Raw genomic sequence first — 11529 nt, 5'->3', positions numbered from 1 at the left:
TCCATTCCTTCTCCCACGATTTCGCTGGACTTCAATGCTTTATTCACCAGTTATTTTAGAGATGTAATTGAGTTTTGGCGCCTTCCAGATACTCCCCCTTTACCTAGTGTCTAAATCGGTAATCTTTCGATCCCCTTCTAATCGGTACTCTTATCAAGCAATTTTTCCATAACAATCATTAACCATGCGCTATCGTGTGTCGACGGCACAAGCCACGGCCATGGATCATCTTTACCCACTTGCTTACTGTGTTGATGATCTATTTAATTTTTGGTGCAAACACCTACCCTTGAAAAAGTTGTCCAAGATCTTGGGGGATTTGGAATGATAGGATGTTATGCAATGCTTTTTAGAAGCCAAAAAGGCGGCATTAAATCATGTTATATCAATCACATTGTCAATACTTGAGGCAAATAAACTTTACATAGATTTGAACCGATTGGTGTTTTCTTTCTCTCTATCTATAAAGCATAGGTGGTGTTTCAGATCTAGGAAAGGTACTCACCAGATTTCATGACCCTATTGTCAATTGAGTATGGTGGGGCTACTTGTCCTTATATTCCGTAATTTTGTTCACTTCAGCGTAGCAATAAATGTCCTGCTAATTATACTAAATAAAAAGAGAGCCTTAGATATTGGTCACCAAGATTCAAGAGAATTATCAAATAAAGTTCAAAATTTATTGTATTTGTGCTAATTTAATTTTAAACCTTTTAATTTGGCCAATTTGGCCAAAATTCACTTACGTAGGTATACTGGCATCCTGCGTAGAATGAATAGTGCTAATGTGAACAAATTTTTATTAAACTTCTGACTTCTTTATTTTTATATTTTTTTTTCTTACTCTTTTCCTTCTTTTGTTTTCCTTCTTCCTTCGTTGGTTGCATTGGTAGTACTACGTAGGGTGGCTGTCATATATATTAGTGATTTTCAGTTAGAATTGGTTGAATGGACTAAATTGAAAAATTGTCAAAATGTGGAAGATTAAATTACTCAAATTAAAAGGTCTATGACTGAATTAGAACAAGTACAATAGATTTAGCACTTTTTGGTAATTTGCCCTCAAAATTCACTGTAATAATTACATAAATGACTCGTACACCTGAACACCCATTTCGAGGGAAAAAAAAAAATACAACTCGAGAGACAAGATCGATACTTTTTCGCTTGGAGAAGAAAGAAAAATTTACAATAGTGGAATATTTATTAGCAAATAAGGAAGGCAGGCCTAAATAGAAAGGGACCACCGCCACCACCGGCGGTCAACTTGGCACGAGAGCACGAACATAGCCTTGACGACATCTCATCCCTCCAATTGTCAAATTAAAATATAACTCCTCAATTTATTTATTCAAAAATTAATTTAATTCCTATTTCCTTTTTTTTTTCTTTTTTAAGTGTACATGGCTGGATATCTTTTAAGGGAATCCAACGGCCATAAGCCTTCGACCCCCCAAAAAAAAACGGCCATAAGCCACCGGTCACGCCTCTATTATTGTACCCAATTTTTATGATTTTTATGGTTTGTGAGTGAATAGCTTTGCTTAGGCTGTCGAAGGCTTCGACGACTTTTTACTTATTTATTTCTTTTTCAGGTGCGGCCCCACTAAATTAAAAGTCAAATATCTCCTCCAATCAAATATTATTTCCTCCCCCCCTTTTTTTTTAATCTTTTTGAATCTAGAAAATAGTTTCTGCCATGTGCACCTCCTTTTTTTTCTTTCAATTTTTAGTTTCTGAATTTCTTTGGCATCCTCCTGTTGGAGGGAGCTTAATGTGAATGCGATGCAGCTTAGTTGGACCGTCAACATTATTTTTTCTTCCAATTTTCCTTTTTTTGAGACTTTATGAACATCCGTAATTATTTAATCTTTTAAACCTAAATATGGACATAAATCTACAAAATTACAAGAAGAGTAGGTTTTTAATTTCTCGCGTGCATTCTTATGGACAGATACAACAAGAGAGTACGAGGGCATTGACTGGAATTTTGAATGAATTTCTCCACGAATTACAACTTTATTAATATTTATGAAGATGACTTATATAGAGTCCTCCAATTTATAATTAAAAGTTAAGAGATTTATTAACTAGATTTTTTTCCCTTCTTTTTGCTAAGTTACGAGGCAGCATCATATTGCGCAAGAGAACATTAATTTTTCTTTTTTCTGTTTTTTTTTTTTTTTGGATCAAAGCAGGAGAACATCAATTGAGTTATGCTTATGAATTGGTGGCCATATTATGAATACCACCAAGGTCTTCAGATACACCTTCCTAGATTATGTAATTAACGTCTCCTCAGTATTAAATAATTAAAGTGAATGAATTATATATGGAAAACAACGGAGTGGGCAGAACTATAAACATTATGTCCTAAAAGATAAAAGTGCGACAACATCATTAATTTCAAGAGATGGGTCGCACAGATGAAACGACTAGAAATCGATCTTTAGTGTCGAAACTATCTCATGAGGAAGAAAAGTACTTTTTGGTAATCTCCTAATCCAACATGAGTAACCCGTTTTGGATTCAACTTGGCATGAGCTTAATAGGATATGGCACAAATGTATCTCGAAAGTCAGCATGGAAAAGCGAAAATAAAGAAATAAAATATTGAAGCGGCAGATAATGATGTGAAATAGAATGTAACTAGTGGCAAGCGATGCACGCCCGGCTAGTCTTAGACCGATCAGGCTGCGGCTGGTGGAAAATTTCTCCTCGTTTCCATCGATTCCCAAGGCGAGAGAGGTCGTACTTGGAACCGGCCGAATCCGAGAGGCGTGATTGGGATGATCCCCGTTCGCGAAACGACATAGAAAAAAGGGTGTAGGAGGAGGAGGAGGAGGGGGGAAAAAGGGTCAATGATGATCGATCATGAGGGAGATGACCGAACCAGACAATTCCCACTCGATAACATCGGTAGGCTCGTGCACACGCGATCACAGTGCGCGCACGCATGTGTACGTGTCTGTGGGGCCCCGCTCGAGTGAAAAGGCAAAAGGGGCTAGGGGGAGGAGGAGGGGAGTGAAACGGCGGGTCACTTTTGGGAGGAGGAGGGGCGGCCTTGCGGGGAGAGAGAAGGTGGGGAGGGGAGGGGAGGGGGGGGTGGACTTGAGAGGTATATAAAGGAGAATCTCTCCCCATTTTTCATCACCCACCTTGGCCCTCCTTCTCCATCTCTTTTCTCTCTAATTTCTTGTAGAAAAGAGAGAGGGATTCTCATTCAATGGCCTTAAACTCTTCCTCGGGGTTGTCTCTCCATTGAAGAAAGCAATCATTTTGTGATCTTCTTAGCCGAGTGTTGTGCTCTCTCTGTCTCTGTCTCTGTCCCTCTGTTGTGTTCTTTTTTCCTTTTCACTTTTTCGGCTGGGGTTGAAGGAGCGCAGAAATGGGTGGAGCGGGTGCCATCAGCCTGGAGGAGATCAAGAATGAGACTGTTGATCTGGTAAAAAAATCATCACTACCCATTCTTCCTTGTCGTCCCTAGAGAATTGGGTCTCTCTTTTTCGTGGGGTTCTTGGTAGCTAGCACTCTGTTTTTCGAATTCATTTCGCCTTCTCTCGAATGCTAAGCCATCGTGTACGGTTTATATGTCCTGTTTCGCCATGTGCTTCGTTTTTTTCTCTTTGCTCTTTGCTCTTTGTCTCTTGTTCAGATATTGGAGTGCATGTACTAATTTCCCACCCCATGTAATGCGTTCTTTATCTCTCTGATTGATGATCTGAGTAATCTGAGCCTGAGCTGTGGTCTTGAACTCATCTGAGTGCTGAGAAAAGCAGAGAGAGAAAGGTCGTTGGATTGTCCTAGACACGGAAAAAGCAGAGCACAGGCCTTTGACTGCATGCGGTGCGGGAAAACGCCAGAGAGGTCGTTGGATCAGAGAGTCTGATCAGATCCTCGTTTCGTCTGATTAGATCCTCGTTTCATCATCATCCCCGAGGCTAAAAACTTTTGGGTTTATAGAAAGAAAGCAAGCTCGATGCTTTCTCACATGTTTTTCATTAGGCCTTCATTTTCACCTTCCCTCCCACCCAGAGAAGGCAGATCAGGGGCCCCAGTCGATTTGGCTCATCGCCGGATCTAAACATGTGAGGGAGAGAGAAAGAGAGATAAGGAAGGAGATGGAGAGTTTCAAAGCCATCGGCTTTCTCGCAAATTTTCAATCTTTGACACCTACCCATGTTCCCTAATCCCTCTCTCTCTCTCCTCTGTCTCTACTGTGTGATAGTCTGAGAGCTTTTTGTTTTGCCTGTTACAGTGAGGGAGGAATTCCAAGTACCTTTCCGTGGTACTTCTTTTTCCCCCTCATTTTCTGCCGTGAGAAACAAAATGAGATTTTGCCTATTTCCCCATTTCCCCATTTCCCTTTTCTCTTGCTCTGCTTTAACCGTTAGTTTCTTCTTCTCTCTCTCTCTCTCTCTCTCTGTGTTTATTGTAACTCTCACGTTCAACGGTTCTGAGCTCTGACACCTCCTCCTCCCCTGCCCCCACGTCGGTCCAAATTTATTTTATTGGAAAACGCAGCTTGAGTTATTTTAATGGGGAATTTTTCATTTATACATCGACCCATCAATTATGAGGGGAAAAAAATAATCTTCTTTCTTTGGCGCGTCATGTGCACGGACCAGCCACATGCAGTTAAAGTTGGAAGGCATCGATATCGAGCCGGGTTCTGCGCTCACTTTTTAATTTTTGTTTTTTGTTTTGGCTTTATCAGTTTGTATTTTCAGAGGTCAGCTCCACCGCAAGGCGTCGGTCAACGCTAAATGTGTGGCTGTCACAAATTTCTGTGCACTACCCTGTCATGGCCGGTTTTTGTCTGACTTTTAAAAAAAAAGAAAAAAACAATAGAGTTAATTGAACGATCTTCGGATTAGTAAAACTATAATCAATCTTAGGAATGAAGTTTGGCTTCTGTGTATATCTTCTTCCGCAATGATACTATTTTATCGCTATACAGTATTCAATGGACGGGATGGCTTCTTTAGTTTATGTATCTTGGGGCTATTTGTCATAATTTTTGTGGATGGAGAATCTAGATCGAAAGGATCAATGCCCTAAATAGGCAATACGTCTTCGATATCAGAGGCCTAGCGAGACAATTTTTACATCATTCCAGGAGACAATTTATGGTTTAAAATATTTGCTAAGAGAAAACATCGAAAAGCTATCTCCTACAAGGAAAACAAAATATTAGGAATCTCTTAATGTAATTACAGGAATAAACAATGAGGAAAATCTGCCAAGATGCTCTTGTAGTGTTGGTGATGTACAGCATTCGTTGCAGAGTTACTTCATACTGATAGAATTTTGGATTTTTCCAAGTGTATCCAATTTTGAATATGTATATGTATGCTTCCTCGCTACCTGGCATGTCTGATAATTTTCTAGGATTATTATGATCACTTGGTGAATCTCAGCTTTATCAGCTGAATTCAAACTTAATCCTCTCTATCATCTGAAAAATCTTCTCAGGAGAAAATTCCTATAGAAGAAGTGTTTGAGCAGCTGAAATGTACTCCAAAGGGTTTGACTACCGAAGAAGGAAACACCCGTCTCGAGATCTTTGGACCCAACAAGTTGGAAGAGAAGAAAGTAATTTCTCGCTATCTACACTTTCTAATGGCCTTTACTCATGAAATCCGTGAATGTCTGACATTGTTTCTCTGTCGATAGGAAAGCAAAATCCTGAAGTTCCTTGGCTTTATGTGGAACCCTCTGTCGTGGGTTATGGAAGCTGCAGCTATTATGGCCATTGCGCTGGCAAATGGCGATGGAAAGCCTCCAGATTGGCAAGACTTTGTTGGTATCATTTGCTTGCTAGTGATCAACTCCACCATCAGTTTTATAGAAGAAAACAACGCTGGTAATGCTGCTGCGGCTCTCATGGCTGGTCTTGCCCCCAAAACCAAGGTATCATATCATAAATGGCTTAAATCTTTGTGCTGTCGTGTCGAATTTTAGGACCTTGGCCATAATGAAATATTAGTTGATCATAGCCGTACAGTTCATCACTCATTGAGAGTGTCAATCATAGGCTTTGACAAAGCTTTGTCTGTCTGCACATGAACTTAGTTTCTGTTGTATTTCGTAGGTGCTTAGGGATGGCAAGTGGAGTGAGCAAGAAGCTGCCATTTTGGTTCCTGGAGATATCATCAGTATCAAATTGGGAGACATCGTTCCTGCTGATGCCCGTCTTCTTGAGGGTGATCCGCTGAAGATCGACCAATCCGCCCTGACAGGAGAATCGCTCCCAGTGACCAAGAATCCCTCTGATGAAGTTTTCTCCGGCTCCACATGTAAACAAGGGGAAATCGAAGCTGTTGTCATTGCCACCGGTGTTCATACCTTCTTCGGTAAAGCCGCGCATCTTGTAGACAGCACCAACCAAGTTGGGCACTTCCAGAAGGTGCTCACCGCTATTGGGAACTTCTGTATCTGCTCAATAGCAGTCGGAATGCTGGTTGAGATTATAGTGATGTACCCGATCCAACACCGCGGGTACAGAAATGGGATCAACAACCTCTTGGTCCTTTTGATTGGAGGCATACCCATTGCCATGCCCACGGTTCTGTCGGTGACCATGGCCATTGGGTCCCACCGCCTGTCTCAGCAAGGTGCGATTACTAAGAGGATGACTGCCATTGAAGAGATGGCTGGTATGGACGTCCTCTGCAGTGATAAGACCGGTACCCTGACCTTGAACAAGTTGAGTGTCGATGTAAACCTGGTCGAAGTGTTTGCCAAAGGAGTGGAGAAACCGCATGTGATATTGCTCGCGGCCAGAGCTTCTAGGACGGAAAACCAGGATGCCATTGATGCAGCCATTGTGGGAATGCTTGCTGACCCAAAGGAGGTACGGTATCTTTCGCGTTCGCATCGTGGCCTCCTCTCTAGTGAGCCAGTTTTAATCAGAAAGACTGATGTACTTGTCATTTCATGTGCTCGATGTAGGCTCGAGCCGGGGTCACGGAGGTGCACTTCTTCCCATTCAATCCTGTGGACAAGAGAACTGCCTTGACTTACGTTGATTCAGATGGAAGCTGGCACCGTGCAAGCAAAGGAGCACCTGAGCAAGTAATGCAACATGGGCCATCGTCCTCCAACAATGCATTGTGCAGTAAAATCCGATTAGATTGGTTCACTGACTTTGTTTCTTGCCTTTTGTGGGATACAGATTTTAGCGCTCTGCAATGCCAGAGAAGACCTTAAAAAGAAGGTCCACTCTGTCATAGACAAATTTGCTGAACGTGGGCTGCGGTCCCTGGCTGTCGCTAGACAGGTGTTTGATATATAACCTCTCAAGACTCCTATGGAAGTGTTCCTTTCACTTGGAAGCAACCCTAAGATTCTTTTTTTTTTTTTTTTGGCATTCACAGGAAGTGCCAGAGAAAAGCAAAGAGAGTCCCGGTGCCCCATGGCAGTTTGTTGGTCTATTGCCCCTCTTTGACCCTCCGAGGCATGACAGTGCAGAAACTATTCGCAGAGCTCTCAATCTCGGTGTCAACGTCAAAATGATTACTGGTAATTATGTGTTAAATCATTGCTGAATTAAATTGCAGTGGATATTCAATGGTTGGCATTTGGTTAACATGTGCTCTTTCAGGTGATCAACTTGCCATTGCTAAGGAGACGGGGAGGAGACTTGGAATGGGAACCAATATGTACCCATCTGCTTCTCTGCTAGGTCAACACAAGGATGCTAGTATCGCGGCCCTTCCTGTAGAAGAACTCATTGAGAAAGCAGATGGTTTTGCTGGTGTTTTCCCTGGTAAGTCCCTTCTTTTCTCATCTACTACTCTCTTGTGTCTATTTTCAACTAGAAGATTTGCTTACTCTAACAAGTACACCAAATCTTATCCAAATCTCTATTTGGCAGAGCATAAGTACGAGATTGTGAAGAAATTGCAGGAGCAAAAGCACATTTGTGGGATGACGGGCGATGGTGTCAACGATGCCCCGGCTTTAAAAAAGGCAGATATTGGAATTGCTGTTGCCGATGCTACTGATGCTGCACGGGGTGCTTCTGATATTGTCCTCACAGAACCTGGGTTGAGTGTTATCATCAGCGCTGTCTTGACTAGCAGAGCTATATTCCAAAGGATGAAGAACTACACAGTCAGTGTTATATTCTTTTATTTCTTATGTTTTTATTTTCCTCTCTTTTTTCTTCTTGAATGGAACTGATCATTGTTTCTGTTTTTTTAACTTCTTGCAGATATATGCAGTCTCCATTACTATCCGTATAGTGGTAATTTCATGTTTTACTCATATTATGTCTTGACTTGCGCCAATCTATGGATGGATTATTCATTATGTTTTTGTGTTTGCTCCTGCTTCTGCAGTTTGGTTTCATGTTTATCGCTCTAATTTGGAAATTCGACTTTTCTCCATTCATGGTTTTGATTATTGCCATTCTAAATGACGGTAAGCACTTACACGACTTTGGGAAATGCTTTAATTTTACCTGACAGTTTTTTTCTTCTTACAATGGCATGGCAACAATGTGAGTTAATAGCATCCTATTTCACTCTTTAAAGGAACAATCATGACGATTTCAAAGGACAGAGTGAAGCCGTCTCCACTCCCTGATAGCTGGAAACTGAAAGAGATTTTTGCCACTGGTATTGTGCTTGGGGGTTACTTGGCGCTTATGACCGTTATATTCTTTTGGGCCATGCATAAAACCACATTCTTCTCAGTAAGAAACATGAGATTCCTCCGCCCTTACAGATTTTGCTTTGTTCCGGTTGTATGATGTAAAGAATGATCTTTTCAACTCTAATTTGTGGCTTCTCATATGATAGGACAAATTTGGGGTCAGATCTCTGAAAGACAGACCGGATGAAGAGATGGCTGCTCTGTACCTTCAAGTGAGTATCGTGAGTCAGGCACTGATATTCGTGACGAGATCTCGTAGCTGGTCATTTGTTGAGCGCCCGGGGCTTCTTTTAATGAGTGCTTTCTGTGTTGCACAACTCGTAAGACCCTTGAGCCATTTCTTCATTTCTTGGAACTTCAATTACACTATCCTGCTGCTTCTGTTCCACCTGATGTTTATGAACTCAACAGATAGTAGTTCTAATACTGACGATGAACAAATTCTTTCTTTTTTTTCTCCTTTTGGCAGATTGCTACAGTGTTAGCTGTATATGCCAACTGGGGCTTTGCAGAAATTAAGGGATGCGGGTGGGGATGGGCTGGGGTCATCTGGCTCTACAGCATCGTCACCTACTTGCCTCTGGATATCCTCAAATTCGCTATTCGCTACATTTTGAGTGGAAAGGCATGGGTTAGCATGCTAGAGAACAAGGTATGTTTTTAGTCGTATTACCCTAGAGTACTACGTACAGCAATTGACCTACATTTAAATGGGCGAAATGAGACAACTGATTTCCTTTTGCTCTATTTTGACGATTCAATAGACCGCATTCACCACCAAGAAAGATTACGGTAAAGAGGAGAGAGAAGCCCAATGGGCTCATGCTCAGAGGACTCTTCACGGTCTTCAACCCCGGGAGACTTCCAGCATCTTTAATGACAAGCACAGCTATAGGGAGTTGTCGGAGATCGCTGAGCAGGCCAAGAGACGAGCTGAAGTTGCAAGGTATAGCTATTGCAGAGCACAGGACAAGATGACAAATCTTTCTTTCTTTCTTTCTTTCTTTCAAATGGATCTTTCTTAGTAGGATGCTTCCTAGTGAACTGAATAAGAAGCAAAACTTTTTTGGACTTTGCAGGCTTCGGGAGGTCAATACACTCAAAGGTCACGTCGAGTCCGTGGTGAAGCTGAAAGGGTTGGACATCGACACGATCCAGCAGCATTATACCGTGTGAATAACTTAATCGAACTCCATCAAAAGAGTTGCGGAAAAAGGTCCCGAGGCTCGCCACTTCCCCATTACACCATGGTCGTGACTGATCGAGTCGAAGGACTAACTAGCTAAAATACTTGTGCAAGGGAGGGAGAGGGTTTCTTGATCATAAATCTCCCTGCGCGTTCTTTTCTTTGTCCTTTTCTTTTGTTCCCTCCCTTCTTTTTCCATGTATTTGAAGGCCAGAAAGAAGGCTCGTGTTTGCTTTGCTCCGTTTTCCACCGTCCAGTTTAATGGGGGAGCTATGTAAAACTTTGTTGCACCATTTCCCAGCTTAAACGATCCTCTCCATCTTTAACTTAAGCATTTAAACTTGTCTCTCTTTCTGCCATTTTCCCATATTTTCAATTATATCTAGCGGAGTAAATCTGGAGGAACCCATGATCGGATTTCAGAAAAATAATTGTTCAGATCAAGATTAATCCGAACAAGCTAAGAGCATATATATATTTATATATGTTCCCCGTCAAAATCCATTTTCTTCTCAAGACCATTGGTCTGTAGTGTGAGGCTGATTTGCAAAATTTCATGAACAACATCTCAAAACAAGAGGAGGTCGCATTTTCTCATTCTTGTACCTATGATCTTCTCATCAAGAGCACCCATTCCTAGGGCAGTATGGTTCTCCAACTACCAAGTTTGATCCATGATGACTTGTGATAATTTGGGCAAGTCAAGCATGTCCACTAACATTATAGTTCTATAATAACGTAATACGCGTGACCAAATTGTACATGCTTTACACTTTGGAAATTATTTAGGTATTTCAAGAAAACATAAAGCAAGACTACGCAATCCCTCACAGCCATCTCATTTAGAGTAACTATTGAATCATCAGTCATACTTTCCCCTTCACGAATCAAAAGTGGCTGAGCACACAAAATTATTTAATTATGAAACCATAGTTGCTACATCAACGTAAATTCCAATTAGTTTGTTTGAAACGTATCCATCTAAATTGAGCATTTCAACTATCCTATTAATCATCGGTCGGAAAGTAGATTATTTTGTATGTGACCACATACAGAATTTGCCACTACATAGAGAAAGATCAAAGATCCCTTCCTATTTCAAAGTTACAAACGAAAAGTATTAATCTGTTTCTTTATCTGGTTATGCATATCGTACCATTCTAACATGATTTCACCCCCATTTTCTGCATTTCTTTTCCTTTCCTTTTCTTTATTTTGCCCCTCCTTTTGCAACTAAGGACATAGATTGGAACTGAGAATGAGACAGAAGTATTAATGACCATTTCTACTCCTCTTTTCCCCTCCATATGTACTTTAACAGAAACTTTGGCTCATCTCTAACTTAGAAAATTATCTATACTAGCAGCTGGAAAAGGTCAATCCACTCACATTACAATGTGTATGTAGTTTCCTCAGTTTAACCCCTCGTTTGCTTCACGAAAGCCCAAGGCCCTAGATTCTAAACTTCTTTGTTGGGCTCCTCTTAGATCTATATCTATCTCAATTAATGATTATTTCCCCTCAAAACATACACAAGCTGAACCATACAGGTTTCAACAACCATATCCTTTAGGAATGGATAGGACTTGCTATGTTTATCAAATCTTAAAAGCAATTAATCTTTGCAAATAACTCCTAAGAGCTGCATAGAATAGATAGATGTGCATTGGTTATTCAGTCAC

General features: G+C 41.1%; 1 protein-coding gene across 2 annotated transcripts; it reads left to right on the top strand.

Annotated features, from left to right (window-relative positions):
• The first annotated feature begins 3125 nt into the window (after nucleotides 1–3125).
• Nucleotides 3126–10195, top strand: LOC104435944 (plasma membrane ATPase 4). 2 transcript variants are annotated; one of them, XM_010048665.3, is made up of 16 exons: nucleotides 3130–3445; nucleotides 5476–5595; nucleotides 5677–5913; nucleotides 6095–6856; nucleotides 6955–7077; nucleotides 7178–7282; nucleotides 7380–7524; nucleotides 7607–7771; nucleotides 7880–8118; nucleotides 8219–8251; nucleotides 8346–8427; nucleotides 8541–8701; nucleotides 8808–8981; nucleotides 9131–9313; nucleotides 9426–9607; nucleotides 9741–10195. In XM_010048665.3, exons 1-16 carry the CDS (start codon nucleotides 3389–3391, stop codon nucleotides 9835–9837), a joined length of 2865 nt encoding a protein of 954 aa, XP_010046967.1. In that variant the 5' UTR covers nucleotides 3130–3388; the 3' UTR covers nucleotides 9838–10195. The 2 variants fall into 2 exon arrangements, with proteins under 2 accessions (XP_010046966.1, XP_010046967.1); XM_010048664.3 differs by having other exon boundaries at nucleotides 3126–3445; nucleotides 7607–8118.
• The last annotated feature ends 1334 nt before the right edge of the window (nucleotides 10196–11529 follow it).

The sequence above is a fragment of the Eucalyptus grandis genome, chromosome 3, assembly GCF_016545825.1.
Source record: "Eucalyptus grandis isolate ANBG69807.140 chromosome 3, ASM1654582v1, whole genome shotgun sequence".
Taxonomy (NCBI): Eukaryota; Viridiplantae; Streptophyta; class Magnoliopsida; order Myrtales; family Myrtaceae; genus Eucalyptus; species Eucalyptus grandis.
This window is presented reverse-complemented; position numbering and strand designations above follow the sequence as displayed.